The sequence below is a fragment of the Drosophila serrata genome, unplaced genomic scaffold, assembly GCF_035046125.1.
Source record: "Drosophila serrata isolate PLE 108 unplaced genomic scaffold, ASM3504612v1 contig_125, whole genome shotgun sequence".
Classification (NCBI taxonomy): Eukaryota; Metazoa; Arthropoda; class Insecta; order Diptera; family Drosophilidae; genus Drosophila; species Drosophila serrata.
Window position 1 is genome coordinate 393,326 of NW_028257023.1, and position 18,421 is coordinate 411,746.

The 18,421-nt window shown below is 33.2% G+C and overlaps 1 protein-coding gene and 2 long non-coding RNA genes across 5 annotated transcripts in view; 2 read left to right on the forward strand and 1 right to left on the reverse strand.

Annotated features, from left to right (window-relative positions):
* The window catches only part of LOC147644641 (uncharacterized), a 44,204-nt gene that overhangs the window by 14,150 nt on the left and 11,633 nt on the right, over positions 1 to 18,421 (reverse strand). The gene's annotated exons all lie outside the window — the stretch shown is intronic.
* On the forward strand, positions 2,981 to 18,271 carry IntS3 (integrator complex subunit 3). Of its 3 annotated transcripts, XM_020958604.2 has the most exons (11): positions 2,981 to 3,277; positions 3,370 to 3,980; positions 12,731 to 13,364; positions 13,421 to 13,619; positions 14,282 to 14,475; positions 14,538 to 15,350; positions 17,132 to 17,289; positions 17,353 to 17,497; positions 17,569 to 17,694; positions 17,753 to 17,941; positions 17,994 to 18,271. In XM_020958604.2, the coding sequence occupies exons 1-11, from the start codon at positions 3,188 to 3,190 to the stop codon at positions 18,063 to 18,065; spliced, it is 3,231 nt and encodes a 1,076-aa protein (XP_020814263.1). In that variant the 5' UTR covers positions 2,981 to 3,187; the 3' UTR covers positions 18,066 to 18,271. The 3 variants fall into 3 exon arrangements, with proteins under 3 accessions (XP_020814263.1, XP_020814264.1, XP_086682155.1); XM_020958605.2 differs by lacking the exon at positions 14,538 to 15,350 and having other exon boundaries at positions 2,990 to 3,277; XM_086826029.1 differs by lacking the exons at positions 12,731 to 13,364; positions 13,421 to 13,619 and having other exon boundaries at positions 3,028 to 3,277.
* LOC147644643 (uncharacterized) lies at positions 8,131 to 12,545 on the forward strand. Its single transcript, XR_015270177.1, has 2 exons — positions 8,131 to 8,774; positions 8,873 to 12,545. It is a non-coding gene; the product is annotated as an uncharacterized LOC147644643 (long non-coding RNA).

Consider the following 18,421-nt stretch of genomic DNA (forward strand, 5'->3'; position numbering starts at 1 on the left):
TGGTTCAGCGAGTGGTTCTCTGCTGATTCCCATCTGGTTCCATTTTCATAGTTCGCGCCTAGGATATCAGCCCAAATACACCACCCACTGTTATTCGATTTTCTCGAAATCTGGCCGTTAAAAACAATTGAAATTTTCACCAAATATTCCTTAATCTTCCCCTAGTAAGCCTATATACCGTGCATATGCGCACGCATTCGTAAATCGAAGTTATATGCCTTACTATTTTTGATGCCCTATTTTGTATGGAGCCGACCCCGAGGTTAGATCACTGTAATGCAATTTGCTCAAAAACTGAAGGTTTGAAACTTGGTACGGAAAATCTACAATAAATGTCCTTTATTTTGGCGTATCGGGTATTGCTGCACGCGTTCGATTAGCCGAGATATTAACAAATCCGTGAAAACACGATTTTTCACATGCTATTTTTTAATATATCCAACTGTCAAATACTTTCAAACCCAGTATGAAACAATAGTAAATTCATTTTTTAGCATTTAGAAACTTTATTTTATTCAAATTAGTGCCCTTATTACGAAATAAATTAAAAATTAAAGATCCCCTCCGTTTTCCATTTTCCCACCGTTCCATTTCGACGCTAACTCATCGACGCTAATTTGACGGACATGTTTTAGGTGCATTCATGCAGGAGTCTAATGCGTAATATTGTGTATTAATATTCAGCCAAATGTACTATACTTAAATCTACTATATTCGAATGAGTATCATATAAAATATTGTTTTTAATATAGAAAGCACCAAGTGTCTTCAAAATTTAACTAAGAACTTATAAAGTAAAGGGTATATTTGATCCATGAGAATACGTGTGCTGTCGCTGCAAGCCTTTCACATAAATTACTGCCGAAACTGTTAAACAAGAACGCGACAACACATAAACATCCCAGTCGGACTTTGCTTCATGGATAGAAAACTATGTCGAGAGATGGCCTGGTTTTGTTCCGTTCAGCAAACAGTCAAGTACATGAATCGAACGCTGCTCCGTTCAACGTAGGATTCGGTGCTGAGGTATTTCCCTTTTAGGATATTTTTTAACACGAAGTGCGAAAATTTCAGCAATTATTTTACTTTTTGCTTTTTAAACGGCGTAGAATTCCTCTAAATGAGAATCGGAAAATATCTATAGAAAAATATCCTATTATTATGAACTTAGTATTATATTTTCAGGAGTTTATGTGATTTTTATGTGGTATACTTTTGATATATTATTTAAACACAGTCATTTTAATGTTGTTGGTCAATCTTTAACTGAAACAAAAATTAAACAAAAAAAAAAAATTGAATACACAATTTTAAAATTTTTTTAAAAAGTTTGCCTCTTGCGGGATTTGAACTCTCGCTATCCTTTTTGAAGGCGGATGTTCTAACCCCTGAGCCACGTGCCACGATCTCCTCGCGTCGACAAAAACAAATATCAAGCGAGCAAAAAAATAAATGTCCTAAAGGGATTGCAAGTCTTTGTCCCTTGCACTTGCGATATGCACATGTGTGTATATCGCCGACTCAATTTTAGTTGTCTACGTGGCGCGATGCGTAAGCGGCCGGACTGTTAGACATTAAGACGTAGGTTCGATCCCCAGGTGGTCGTATTATATTCTAAAAAAGCTTTTGAGTATGCTTGAAAATGATTTACTAAGTGTAAATGTAAATGTTAAAAAAACAGCTTGTAAAAAAGTCAGAGCTTTTCATACATATATTTTTTTGGCAATCGAAATTTTTTCCTGAAATTCATCCTTATCCCTCACGATGAATTTGATCATGGCCCGAGATAAGACGGCGGCACCATGAATTACGCCGCTCACTCATGAATAAAAGAGAATGAGAACTTTACATAAAAGGTGGGTCCTATCCACCGAATGGGTTCGCATGAAAGCACTAAGCAAGAAATACATAGAGAAGTCAAACAGTACAAAAAAGTACTATAACAAAAATGGCTGAGCCTGGAACCCCAGAGCACCCGAACGAAATGTCTAGAACCCCAGAGTGCCTTCGGCTTTTTCGAGTTCGAATCATTCGTTCGAAACCGAGCACAACAAGATTTTACTTTTCAGTGGCAAGTCGACCGTAGAACGATGAGCAGGGGTGCGTTTTTTTGCGCTGTGCTCTCGTTTCTGTGTATATGTGTATATGTATGCAAGCGCTCGCACGTTTGTATGCGTGTGCAAATTTCAGCATGCAGAGGTTTTTTTTTATAGATTTCGGACGGTCATAGCCAGTTTGCCGAAGCGGCGGCTCACTTACTTATGACGTCACAGCAATACTAAGCGGCTAGCGCTTGCATTGGGGGACAAATTATTTAAGTTATCTAACTATAATTACTCCTTATTTTAATTTAAGTTTTTTTTTCTGACCGACCAGAAATTATTGAATTCCATATCGTATTAAAACACTTTTATTTGTTTCAGTATATTTGCAAATTTATAAAACTATAATATGAATTTTTATTGATGACAGCAACAATTCATCGATGATTCATCAACAATTGATGACAGCCTAGGACATGCCCATGTTAAATTCATCAACAGTTTGTATGGCCTGTCATCGATGAATCATCAACAGCACCCCCTTGACTGTTGATATAAAGTTATATTGTGTAACAGCCATAACAAAAAAATAACAATTAATAAGAACAAAAAAAAACCAATGCATTTTAACTTTCTTTAAAATTACTGGTACTGTTAAATGAATGAAATCTTTATATATTAGTTAAAAATAGATATGTATATAGTTATGTAGCGAAAGTTCTTCCATCAGTTCTTCATTAACCTTAATGTGTTTATGTGATGGATGGGCCACAACTGTTCGATGACTTGTCATCGGGAGATTCAGCTCTGTGGGAATCATATTTTCACATATTTCAAAAATTTCAACTGTTTCACATGCATGCACTGTGTGATAAAACAATATTAGCTAACAAACTATTTTGGAGCTTTGAGTACCTTCCCTTAATAAAATTTGTATACGGTAGTATGGTAACTACAACACGGCTCCTGGATCTGGCAACTCTGATCAGAGGATCCATATTTTTTCTTTCAACACCAAACCAAAACAGTATACTCAGATTTAAGGCGTTTATATTTACAACTTAAACTATCAACAGAATTTTTCATTTTATTTGTGTTTGCGCGGCTATGAAATTGACTCGAAAATAAAATCCATACTGTAGCAAATGGAGCAGCTGCAGCAACAAAAAAGCACTGCCCATGTCTCAAAATTGTTTGTCTGTACGGCCGTCGACTGTAAAGATGAAATTGAAGAGGTAAGCCAAGACCCTTAGACCTAAAGGGATTTCTAATATGCATATGAATATGTATCAAAGATGTTAATTTATTTTTCGCTTGTTTTATTTAGAAATTTGAGCGGTCGTTTGTTAATCTGCAGCAACAAATTGCAGGACTCAATGATAAGGAAATGCACGATGTTTTGTCACAGTTGGTGTGCAAAGACAAACATCACGAAGAGATCTCAATTGGCTTCCTATACATATTACTTACCGATCCGGATTCGGCTCCAAAAACGTACCGCGACATAACTCTTGTATCTAGAGACGGAATGAATGTGATAGTGGCAAACCTCACTGTGCTTGTCGCCGAAAAGTATGCAAAGTTAACTGACATAGCACGCAGACAATTGATATGGGTGCTACGGGAATTCGTAAAGCACCAAGTATTGAGTGTAGAAAACGTTATATGGAACTGTCTCCGTCAAGCTGGCGGGGGAGATGCGTCTATAAGAAACGTTTTTCTCGTCGAAAGCCTTTTGGATATATTTATCGACTATAGAACATGGTTAGAAGGCAACCCATTTTTAGTGCAGTCAACCGTTTACAGCTACGTCCGCCTTATAGAGGACCACGCCAATCCTGCTTTAATGCCTCTTCGCCAAAAAGAAGTGAAGTTTACAATATCGTTAATACGGGAACGTTTCCATGATATTATACCTTTAGGAAGGGATTTTGTCCGGTAACTATTACTATTTAAGCTAATTATATAAGGTTCTGATACTGCTTCACCAGCATCACAATTCTTTAACAATTATTATTGATTGTTTGGCTTCCTTTAGATGGTTTAAATTAAGTTAGGCAGTTACATAGTTTAATGGCACCTAAGCATCAAAACAAGTCAGCCGGTTAGGTTTTACCACCATCCTGTGAGTCAATTACAAACTTCCTAAAGACAGCTAAACTTAAAACCCGACTGGAAAGGGTAATGCAAATATATATGTTTAAGCCTCAGTGCACCACGAAGGCACTGTAGTTTTTGAGTTCATAATAAATAATAGTAAAATTAATTAGAAAAGCAACCTTTAAAAACGTATAAGCAAAATGTTCAAAAATCAAACTTAAGTTCTAATAATGTTTTGGAATCGAACATTTTAGTTTGCATGAAAGGAAGCTAACTTTGGTACGCCGAAGTTTCAGATAGAACTTCGATCACTAGTAATTAATACAATATAAATTACATATATAAATATATGTTAAAAAACAATGTAATGTCTGCTTTGAGATCATTCACCTATACATATTATTTTCACAGTTTTACATTCACAGTTTTGCATTTTCCTCTAATTCTAACGATCGTTTATATGGCAGCTATATGATATAGTAGTCCGATATTTATACAATTGTACAGAAAATTGTATAAAAATATAAAATGGCTATATCTTAAATTTGATAAAAATCTGGTGAAAACTGAAAAAGTTATAATTTGTAATTTGTAATTGTATTTATTTCTCAATCGTTCCTATGGCATCTATATGATGTAGTCGTTCGATTTTCATAACATTGTACACTAAATTGTAGACTAATATAAAATGGCTATATTTTAAATTTGATAATATTCTTTTGAAAACTGAAGTTATTATTTTTATTTTTAAATTTTCAGATCGTTCCTATGGCAACTACGTGATATAGTAGTCCGATCCGGCCCGTTCCGACATACAAAGGTAGTCAAAAGTATTTACACAACGACCATTTTTATAGCCAAATTTTTTTAGTTGTTATTCTTGTTGTTGACCGTTTTCCCTGAAATTTTCTTTATTGCGTAGATTGATCTATGCAGAATCGAGCTAACAAGGAATTAGAAAGATAACGGTTCATAGAAAAGTGCTATAAGTAAAAGAATAGATTCATCTACAGTGTAATATTTACACATAATTTGTTTTCATCTTATGTTTAATGCTATTAAAATTTAAATAAATTACTTTATTAATAGTTCAAAAAATGTTCTTAAGAATCGATAAAGGCTTTCAATTGGTTAGAATTGAGTTTATTAAGCTATATCCAAAATAAATAGACATATTTTCTTTTGCTTTTAATATTTTCCTAAGAACCGTTATCTTTTGTTTTCGTTTTCTGCTTGTTTCTGAATAGATCAAATTATGCGATAAAAAAAATTTCATGAATATCGGTCAATAACAAGAATAATAACAAAAATAAGTTCGGTGGTGAAAATAATTGTGAATTTGTGTAAATACTTTTGACTACCCCCCATATATACGAGTAAGAGTAAATAGAAGACTAACTGCAAAGTTTCATTCAGATAGCTTTGAAACTAAGAGACTAGTTTGCGTAGAAAAGGACATGGCTGTTGATGCTGATCAAGAATATATGTATACACACTATATGGTTGGAGATCACTCCTTCAATGCGTTGCAAACTTCTGACTGAAATTATAATATCCTGCAAGGATATGAAAACTATACAATAAGAGGAATAAGTGCCGAAGTTAGCTTCCGTTCCGTACGAAATATAAACTTCGAGGTTTTTTACCCTTGCAAGGTATTAAATTTTCAGTCAGAAGTTTGCAACGCAATGAAGGAGTCATCTTCGACCATATAAAGTGTATATATTTTGGATCAGCACCACGTCCTTTTCCACGCAAACTAGTCTCTCAGTTTTAAAGCTATCTGAATGAAACTTAGCAGTTAGTCTCCTTTCTCTCGTATACTCTTACTCGTATATGTATCGGAACTGGCCGGATCACAGGAATGATCGGAAAATTAAAAAAAAAAATTATTACTTTATCAAATTAAAATTACAGTCATTTTATATTACTCTTCAATTTTGTTAAAAAATTTAAAAAAATATGATCACTATACGGATCGGACGACTATATCATATATTTGCCGTAGGAACGATGGAGAAATTAATACAATTAAAAATGATTCCTTTTCCAGTTTTGAACAGATTTTCATTAAATTTAAAAAAAAACAAGAAAGGAAGCTAACTTCGGCACGCCGAAGTTTATATACCCTTGCAGATAGAACTTCTATGAATAAAAAACCATACAATATAAATTATATATATTTGTGTTAAAAAACAATGAAGTAATACCTGCTTTCATTTCATTCACCTATACATATTATATTTGCAGTTTTACATTCACTGATTTGCATTTTTTCTCCACATCAAACGATCGTTTGTATGGCACCTATGTTATATGATATAGTCGTCAAATTTTATGAAATTTGACACAAAATTTAAGACTTATATAAAATGGCTATACCTCAAATTTGATGAAAATCAGCTGAAAACTGAAAAAGTTATAAATTTAATTGTATTAATTTCTCGATCGTTCCTATGGGAGCTATATGATATAGTAGTCCGATTTTCATAAAATTTTATGCAAAATTGTAGAGTATAGTAAAATGGCTATATCTCAAATTTGATCCAATTCTATTGAAAACTGAAAGGGTAAAAAAATTTTTTGTAAAAATTTTCCGATCATTCCTATGGCAGCTATATGATATAGTCGTCCGATCCGGCCCGTTCCGACATATATACGAGTGAGAGTATATAGAAGGCTAACTACAAAGTTTCATTCAGATAGCTTCAAAACTGAGAGACTAGTTTGCGTAGAAACGGACAGACGGACAGAAGGACAGACGGACAGACGGACAGACGGACAGACGGACATGGCTAGATCGACTCGGCTGTTGATCCTGATCAAGAATATATATACTTTATACAGTCGGAGGTGCCTCCTTCACTGCGTTGCAAACTTCTGACTGAAATTATAATACCCTGCAAGGGTATAAAAATTGTATTACCTTACAATCTTATGAAAAAAGGATTACTATATCATATAGCTGCCATACAAACGATCGTTAGATATAGAGTAAAAATGCAAACCTGTGAATGTAAAACTGTAAATATAACATGTATATGTGAATAAAATGAAAGCAGGTATTACTTTATTGATTTTTAAACAAAAATGTGTTTCTTATCTTAGTAATTTATTTTGAATCTGTGTCAAATAATTTGTAAATATTATTTAATGTTTTTATTATAGTTTTCTTTTTTAAGTTTGATCGGTAACTTCGATTAACTGATACAAATAATTTCTAGTTGACTTCCAAACTGAAAAAAAAGACTAAAAATTTTATATTTATATATTTTGTGCTAAAAACTCAGTTGCAAAACGCTCACAAAGGAACAAAGCAAAAAAACAGGGAAAACACGTGCAAAAATTGTGCGCTTTTGTGCATCAACGGATACTTTAAAATTTATTTCATTTAATGAAATACTGAGAAAGGTAGTTTATATTATTAGGGCACAAAAGGAGGGAAAACTAGAAACTTTCCTTTTCTAGGCCACTAACCTTTAGCAAACTTAGATCAATTGACACAAAAAGCGATCCCCCGTTAAGTAACTATATATATAAAATCAACCTGAATAGACATCCTTGGATTAAATTATGAATGTGCAAACGAAGCCTATAGACATTCTCATTTATTTAAAATAACAATGAAACTGCGGCGTTTTGATAATAGTTGATGATGCCGTCTTCTTCGATTGCATTTAATATGATCAGGATAATACGTATATGTGAATAAAATGAAAGCAAGTATTACTTCATTGTTTTTTAAACAAAAATGTGTTTTAACTTATCTTGTTTAAAATCCTAGTGATCGAATTTCAATCTGCAAGGGTATAAAAACTTCGGCGTGAGAAAGTTAGCTTCCTTGCTTGTTTCCCTTAGTGTATTTACTCGATTTTCATAAAATTAAAACCGAAATAAGTTATATACAATATATATATATATATATATATATATATATAATTTTATGAAAATCGAGTAACTACACTAAGGGAAACAAGAAAGGAAGCTAACTTTCTCACGCCGAAGTTTTTATACCCTTGCAGATTGAAATTATATATATATATATATTTACATATATCTTCAGTGGCTTACAGAGGTAAACTTGAAATGCAAACTCGTATAGTTGACGAAGTGAAGGTTCGCAGATAAAGGCCAGAATGCTCTGAATATAACTTTCGCAGAGTTGTAGAAAAGGCGAATTATACGCAAAACTTAATTTAATTAATAAATTAATGCCAAAAATTGAGCACCAAAACTTACAGTACTTACGGTGGACTCCTGGCGTTAATCGAAGGAACTATGGAAAAACATAAGTACCTTCAATTATTGAAAGATAACATTGACCAGAGCGCCATGAAATTGGACAAAGAGAATACCTATCTAAAATCTGATCTTTTGCGACCAGGATGCAATGGAACTGCCCTCATGGAACACCGGCCTAGTCTCCTAACCTTAACGTCATTGAGATGTTCTGGACAATTTAGGATCTGGCTACCCGCAGGAGGTCGATATCCAACAAACATTAGCTCAAAACAGCCCTCTTGGAAGAATGGTTCAAGATCCCAAAGGTTTAAGATGTAAATAAGCAAAATGGAGGCCACACTAAATATTAAGCTTAGTTATTTGCACGAAATAAGCTGTGACATGGAAAAAGTTAGTATTTGTATTTTTTTTAAGCGTTATCTAGTGGTATTTAAAAATAATGAAGGGTCAACAAAACTGCATTTAAATTTTGTTCATATCTCTTACAGTTCGTCAACTATACAAGTTTGAATTTCAAGTTAACCTTTGCACGAAATAAGTTGTATACACTGTATGTATAAACAAGTTGGCGGCGCAAAAATAAACAACAAACAACACGTTCCAACACGGGAACATGCTATGTACAACTGACCATGCGAAATACAGGGATATTCAAGTTTAATCTTACAGACTTCCAACGATTGGCCTTGGTATATATTGACTGTCATCCCATGCCAACTTAACTGGGAATTGAATCCGCTTAAATTGAAATGGAAGATTATTTGGCATTACTGTGACTTCCGCTCATTTGAATTTGCCCTTGATGATCGTTGCTTGAATTACACTGTTCATTAGTTTCTTAACGGACAACCGCGTACCATTGTACAATTTCGCATGATTCAGATTCCGTAGCATAATTATGATTGAGGCAACTTTCAGATGAAAATTATGCGGCGAAAGCCCTGGCACATCAAGAGAGTTCAAAATACCGTCGGATAGTTAGTACCTTCATCCTCGCTGGTCACGCCGTTGGCGGATTTGTATGAATTTAGTTCTCCCGCGATTTGACTTTGAAAAATGGAATTCAAACTATCGACGTCCTTATTCTTTGCCTTTAGTATTGCTCGTTCACTAACCTAATTAAGATTTTTATAACTTTGGGTAATGCCGAGGAAAACTTTATTAATGAGTTCGTCCTTCAAAGACGAAAAGTGTTGGACAAAAATCTCGGGATAGCAATATTTAAGTCCTACCTTATAATCTTGAATCATTTCCTTAATCCTGTTTCGATTGGTCTACTGTAGTATCTTGCCATTTATTTGAAATCAAGTAATCCCCTTGTGGTTTATTCAAGAATCTTTATTCGAATGTTTTTTAGATTTCTTAAACTAAGGCTTGCTGTCGGCGCAGCGGCAAAGCTGCCGATTTATTATATTATATATTACAAATATATATAAGCGGTCAGTGTGGGAACCGTGCTGACTCAGCTCTAATCGGTGAGTGCTAAAATTGCACGATTGCACTTGAAATGGTTATGGGTGCTTGGCATGTTGTCTCTGAGTGACAAAGGCAATGCCCTATGTACTTTATTGGCATAACAACATAGTGTTGTGACTTCGGCTGACAAAGTGTTGCCGCTCAATATTTATGTAATGTAATAAGAGCGCATATGGGCATACAATACACTACTGCTACCAAACCTCGTTTATGCCCCATCGTGTATTCATCCCAAATAAGAATTTTACATTTTTGCATCAATTTTGATGTCACCGAATTTTTGTGCACTTTGGATTTTCAATCAAAAGAAGATTGAAAGGCAGCTTTAATGCGGAACGTGCAGTGCGACTGCCTTCCAGCAATGTGGCAGCAATGCCAGATAATGCAACAGCTAACGCTATTTGAGATCTTGACCGAATAGTTCCCAGAATCAGCGCGATTCAAGTCTAAATGTACAGGTTGTCTTCTATTAAAATTTCGTATATTCTGAGGTAGCGTTTCAGCAGGGCGAACTTGTGCATATTGGTTCCGTCTTAATGCATTTTGTTCGGCAAGTTCATCTTGTGTTTGATTTTTACGAATATTCATTTGCCGATGTTACGTACTTCACATCGGCAAATGAATATTCGAGCAAAATGCATTAAGACGGAATCAATATGCACAGGTTCGCCCTGCTGAAACGCTACATCAGAATACGCCGACCCATGTACGATCTCCTAAAGGCAAGCATTATTTACAACAAGAAAGGATGCTAACTTCGACACTATGAATTTAGTGATCTTGTTTATAATTATATACTATTGCTCTGAATTTAATAATTTTGTTTGTAATTATAAATTATTTTCTTCTTTTTAGTTCGGTTATTTATAAAAGCGTGTTTTTTTTTAGTTTTTTTAAACTATTAATTATTAGTTTAGTATTGGTGCTGGTGGGCAAATGTTTGGATGCGTACTTTTGGTTCTTGCTACATTTTAAGTTGCGTCTTTTCCAAAAAAGGTCGTAACTTTTACCAATATTCGCCGTAAAAGAAAAAATAAATGTAAGGTGTCGTGTATTTACACATAAATTGTTTTAATCTTAAATTTAATTAAATTTTAAAAATTATATATGCAAAAATCTTGTACGTTGTTTTAGTAATAATTAGAAAAATTAGCTTTGGCTTCGATTTGGGCTTTTAGCCTGCCTGGAAATAAATTTATTGAGTTATGTCCAAAATAACAGGCATCTCTTATTTTGCTTATGCTATGTCCTCTGAACTGGTATCTTTCGCCTTGTTTTTCGGATTGCAGATCAAGATAACAAGAAAATCTATTTCAGGGATTTTTTTATATTTATTTGGCATAATAAAATGTCTATTATGTCTATTATTTTAATACCCTTGATGGTATAATAATTTTAGAAGTTTGCAACGCAATAAAGAATCGACATAAAGTCGATCTAGCAGTGTCCATCTGTCCTTGTTTTGTGAACTAGTCTCTCAGCTTTTTGAATTAAACTTTGCAGATAGTCTTCTGTATAATCTCTCATATAGCTGCCATAGGAACGATTAATTAATAATTATAACCTTTTCAGTTTCAACATATTTTTTTCAAATTTGAAATTTACCGGCCAGCCTCGGCATTCACTTTTATTTCGATTTCGATTACTTTTTTTTTAGCTGCTACGGGTTTCACTTAATTTTTGCTATCGGAATGTTTCGTTTTTTTATCATTTATTACTGCTCAAACATCCGACTTCTTGTCTGATCAACAGCAAACAACGTGAAAAATGTTTTTTTCATTTAATATGGCTTACATTTTCATATATGAATTTAACTTTAAACAGCTGTTTCCCACAGAAAAGAGCTGCCACATTTTTCATTTTTCCGGTGGCACCAAATACCTCTGCAAATTTGGAAAATCTTTCAACTAATTATCCACACTTTACAAATGTTTGACCCATCACAATAATATGGTGCGCCAACAAATTATAAACATATAAAAATGTAATTTACAGCAATGCTTTAACAAATTTGTTGCTACATTTCTTTTTTTTAAATATTAAGCTAAATACCAGCATTCTGCATAATATTATTATTAATAATATTTTATTTATTATTTTTTATTTTAACTCCGTCGCGATTTATTTGAATTTCGGTCCGGTGGTCCCAAATACTTATTATTATTATTATTCTTACTTGGCCACACATACCTAACAAACGCCCACTACCTCAACAGAACTAAAAACAGCCTCTGCCCATTGTGCAACAATGCACAAGTTACCTTACATCACATTATAAACACTTGCCCCGCCCTTGCCAACCAACGATCCAAATTCCTCCACAGCCCTAACCTTTTCACTATGATAGCAAACCCATATAATCCAAACTCCAAAAACATCCTCAAATACCTTGATAGCTGCCAAATCTTCTATGAATCACATGAAAAATAAAATAAATAAATAATACAAAAAAAAAAATAATTAAATTAAATAAATAAATAAAAAACAAAATACAGCAGTAAGCAATAAATTATTTTTGTAAATACATGTAAACTATTATAGCAGTAAGCAACATGTAAGTTCTGTAAATAATAACCAGCGAGCTGAAGGCCTTAGTTGCTATAGCTCTAGAACATAAGTTAGCTCCTAGTTTTTTTAACTATCTGTTAGCTTTAGATAAATAAATAAATAAATAAATATTACTTATTATTACTCATTATTATTAACGGTATGTAAAGTTTGAACGATGGACCTATCGACCCCTTGCAAATCGAAAATTCTTGTTGCCGACGGAAAATTTTTTTTGTGAAATCTAGAACAATCTAGAATTTTAATATTTTATTTTTATATAATTAATAATAAATATTTGTATTTTTTATATAAAATGACAGGCTTTTACAAAACGTAGCACGTATACCGGAATTCGAACAATTATGGCGTGATATTCTTTATAATCCGAAGAGCCTACATCCAACATTCAACGGAATTTGGCACTTACTACAAATTCGGACCAGTCGAAGATTTCTGCAATGTCGTCTTTTGCCCGAGATGGAACGAAAAATCAGCTTCCTAGCATCATCTGTAAAGTTTGGCACACAGAAAAGATACCAGGACTGGTTTCAGGATAAATACTTTGCAACACCGGAGTCACACAGCTTACGCTCTGACTTAATCCGATTCATCATTAACGTAATCCATCCGACTAATGATATGCTATGTTCGGATATTATTCCGCGATGGGCAATCATTGGTTGGCTCATCTCCTCATGCACAAATCCAATTGCTTCGGCAAATGCCAAGCTATCATTGTTTTATGATTGGCTCTTTTTTGATCCTGCCAAAGATAATATTATGAACATAGAGCCGGGAATTCTAGTTATGTACCATTCAATTAGAAATCACCCTTTTGTTAGTAGTACATTGTTAGACTTCCTTTGTCGAATAACAAAGAATTTTTATGTGAAGCACGACGATAAAATACGAATGGGAGTTTACAATTCGTTAAAACTAATTCTCGACAAGCAGGTACGACTTGTATAAATCTAATATGTAATTTTAATATTTAATTATGTATATTTCAGGTTATTCCAAATATACAGCCACTTTTTGAATCACCGAAACTGGACAGAGAACTTCGTAATTTAATAAGGGAAAACTTTAGAGAATTTGTATCGTTACCAACTTCAAACGTGGGCCAATCCGTCGTGTACCCTCTAACGCATTCAATTCAAGCTGCTACTACCTTAAAAAAAGATACTGATCAGCAGCGAACAGTACTTGGTGATTAAGTTTTCCTTAGAGCTATTAAATAACAGTTGGCTATTTTGTTCTTTGTGTTCTTATTACTGATCGAATAGGGCAAACATAGTGATTAAATACCTCAGGTCAATCCCGTTTCTGTATGTACCTACTACTAAAAAAATCTGAAATCTTATGATTCTGATTCTGTTCCGACTTATAAAATACTTTCCATACAAAATGAAAATTATTGTATTTAGCTAAAAAACAGACAGATTTTTTTAAAAGGAACAGCCAGAAGGGCGTAAACAGATACACACTGAACTGTCAAGAATATACATATACGTATGAACTTTAAAGAGTCGCTGCGTTGCAAACTTAGGACAAAATAATTATCAAATTCTCAAGACATATGATATTCAGCTTTAACTTTATTCTTGAATCTGAAAACAAAAAGACTCCCTATTAAATATATAATTAAATCAAACTTTCGAAATCAAAAGACTAGGCAAATGATCTGACTTATAGATACAAACTAATAAATTATTGTACATAGGCCAGGTTGATTTTACTCATTCCTAAGAGTTCGTTAATAATATTATTGGAACAATTAATTATGGTCAACTGTTATTGCGAAGCTCTGCATGTGAAGAAATGAAAATTTATGAAACAATAAATATTTCTCTTTATGTATTTAATTACAGAACACGTTGATCTGCCTATTATTGGTTTTAGTCATAATAGTGCAACATCCTGTGCATTGGTGGATGAAGATAACAAAGCAACAATGACAACGGAGCGGGAAAATGCATTTAGCGACGAGGAAGTGGAAAATGTTGGAAAAACTTTCAAGAATGAAGAAAATACTGACGATGATGATGATTTGCCACTTTCTAAGGTATAAAATTCAAGAAAATTGCTTCAACTTTAAATAATTCTTTGTTAATACACTTTTCGCAGGTCAGATTAAAAGAGAAACCAAAAGTTGAACTGAGTGAAGCAATAGCTGAATCATTTGACACATTTATTACAAAGCGAAACTCATTTACATGGGAGGCATTCTTGAAAGATTTTCGACCTTTGCCAGCTTCAGCTTTTGAAGAATATCAGTTAAATTATGTGATCTCAAATACAGTTATAATTCTGCGCGAGACTTTGCCACCGCATCAGAATATTTTCTCCGAGAGCAAGACTGATGAAAAGTGTTTGGCGAAGAGTATAAGCTACCCCCTTTACGGCCTGTTTCGCTTTCTATATGAAAATGAAGAGAAAATAAAAAAACCATTTCAAACATTAATGTCGGAAATTTGCCATCGTATACCAGAAACGCGGTTTTTACTTCTATATTTTATGAAAATTCATTATAAATTACAAACTCGCAAAAATTCTCAACAATCATACCAGTTTAAAACAAATATTTACCGACAAATATGCGATGCGACAGATAACAAGATAGGGGATTGCCTAGTGCGAGACCTTGATCTGCTTGAGCAGGAAAACACAGCTATCTACTTGTGGCTTTTACCTGACATTTACAGAGAGTTCAAATCTATAGCTACGAATAACACTGACCTTCTGCGGATTACACTGCGCTGCATAGATGCTAAAAATGTCCGCGACATTATATACTCAGTGGCACAAGGAAAGCTTACAATATTTAAACAAGAAGGGTTAATTGATTGTCTTAGAGAAAGTTTGGATTTTGAGACTTACGAACAGTTTTGCCTATGGCAACTCGTACAAGCTCACGATGTACCCCTTAAAAGTATCCAGGTATGAACTAATAGCTATAGCTGGGGTTTCAAAGACATTTTGAACGATTTCTGAGAGACATTTTACCCTTAAAGGGTCCAATTTATATAATTTTATACACTATATTCTGATCAAAAACCGAGTGGATCCATGTCCGTCCGTCAGACTGCCTGTTTCTTCGCAAGCTAGTCTCAGTTTATGAGGTACCTGAATAAAACTTTGCAAATAGTCTTCTGACTACACTCACTAGTATTTTGCCAATTTTTAAACATATTTTCATCTAATTTGGGACATCGGTTTTAAATATTTTATAAAAAATATTCATATTCGTTAAAATAGACCACCAAATTAAGGACGGGAGCTTCCTGAAATTTGTAAAACATAATTTTCATGAAAGTCAGTCGGTGGGATGGTTGTAGGTTTATTTTACCAAACTTTTTTGAAAGTATAAGGTATTCCAAAAAAACCAAATTGTATTCTTTTTCCTGAGAATTGTTTCTTAATAGGTTTCTGTAATACCCTAAATCTATAGGATTCCTTACCCTGCCAGGGTTTTATAAAACAAAAAAGGAAGCTTACTTCGGCACGCCGAAGTTTATTTACTCTTGCAGATTTAACTTTTTATACTTATGTTAAAAAAAATGAAGTAATGCCTGCTGTAATTTCTTTATCATATATGTACATATTATATTTACAGTTTTACATTCACAGTTTTGCATTTTCCTCTAATTCTAACGATCGTTTATATAGCAGCTATATGATACAGTAGTCCGATATTTATAAAATTGTACAGAAAATTGTATAAAAATATAAAATGGCTATATCTTAAATTTGATAAAAATCTGTTGAAAAATGAAAAAGTTATAATTTGTAAATTGTAATTATATTTATTTCTTGATCGTTCTTATGGCATCTATATTATGTAGTCGTTCGATTTTCATAACATTTTATACAAAATTGTAGAATAATAAAATGGCCATATCTTAAATTTGATAAAATTCTGTGGAAAACTGAAAGTTATAATTTACAAAGTTTCATTCAGATAGCTCCAAAACTGAGAGACTAGTTTGCGTAGTAACGGACAGATGGACGGACGGACATGGCTAGATCGATTCGGCTGTTGATGCTGATCAAGAATATACTTTATATGGTCGAAGATGACTTCTTCACGGCAAACTTCTGACTGAAATTATAATACCCTGCAAGGGTATACATAACCATGTCTGTCTGTTTGTTTGTCCGTTTCTACGCAAACCAGTCTCTCGGTTTTGAAGAGATCTGAATGAAAATTTTTCATTAAATTTAAAGTATAGCAATTTTATATTATTCTACAATTTTATTTTAAAATCAGATCACTATATCATATAGCTGCCATAGAAACTATCTAAAAATTAATACAATTAAAAATTAAAATTTTGTTAGTTATCAACAGATTTTTATTAAATTTAAATTAAAGTCATTTTATATTTCTCTACATTTTTTTTTTTTATTTTATACTAATCGGACTACTATATCATATAGGTGCCAAACAAACGATCGTATGTAAATGTACATCTGTGAATGTAAAACTGAAAATATAGTTGGTACAGGTAAATTAAATGAAAGCACGTATTAATTCAGTGTTTTTAACCATTAATATATATAATTACTATTGCATTAGTTCCTAGTGATCAAAGCTCTATCTGTAAGGTATAAATTCGGCGTGCGGAAACTATCTTCCTTGTTTTATTAAATATTTTATAGTATTAATATATATATATATTTGTATATAATCTGACAATATTTATTACATTCTTAATTAGGATCTATTGCCTGAATTGGAAGCCGGAAATCACCCTGAAGCATTAAGTCATTTTCTGTTACTGTTAAAAAACGAAGAGCCAACAAATGAAATAATTCGATTAATTCTTAGCAGAGAAGCAAAGTCTCGTGGGGACCCATTTGTAACGTCTGCTTTAAGGTGAATTAAAAATATTCATTCATAACTATCTTAAACTTTATATGATTTATATCACTTAATTAGGTTTTGGTATCAGCGGTATGAAGAAAAGCTGTCTGAAATTATAGCGTCTCTTCTTACATCCAAATATCCCAGTTCATCCCCCAATAAAAGAAAACGACCTTCTAAAGGTGGCTCCATTGTGACTAGTTCACCTTCTGCTGATCAAGTGCGTTAACTAGTCATGTATAATATTACAAATAACATTATTGTAATTATTGTCATGTCTTTAATCTACAGGTATTAAACCATCTAGAACATTATAGACGAAGTTGTAGACACGGAACTGGAACTGGACTTTATGTTCACGATATGATGCAGCGTGCACTGCAGGCGGCCTACTCAAACAGTAATGAAAGCACAAAGGTATCTAGCTACATAATATCGTAAAGCATATATTGCTTATTATTAATTGTGCTTACAGAAACAATTTAGCGATCTTTTCGCTCTGGCAGCGGAAGATGAAACCACAGCGGTTGGCCGGCGTGGAGGAAGTGGTCGTGGACGTAAGCAACCGGTCAATAAAAAAGATAGTAACAATCACAGTACTTCAAATAAAAAAAACTCGGATCTGGTTAAAACAATATACTCATCAGATGAAAACTCGAGTGAGGTTGGTGCTAATCCCATATATTGTATACAATTTATAATATTATGACTTTCAGGAGGATTGGTCCAAACATAAAATTACACAAGCGGCCAAAAAACGTAAAAAGGCAGTTAATGATTCGGATTGACAGTGTGAATATAAAAAGCATATTGCAAATATCTTTGAAATTGATGAGTACGCAATTCGTTTTGTTTTTTTTAACGCAATAGAAAAGTTATTCGAGGAAAAAAATTTTGTAAATTAATGCGTAATAATTAGTAAAACAAATTTTAGTCTTGAATGTTGAAAATGTAAAGTTATATTTTTATTTTTAAATAAAATAAGACCAGCTTATATCTTGATTCATTTATTCTATTAGTATATGAGATAACCGGTAACCAAAACATTGAGCCATTATCTTGCCAAGGATCAATCAAGCAGCTTTCTATGGTAGGTACTTACAAGAAAGGAAGCTTACATTGTGCACGCCGAATTATGTATACA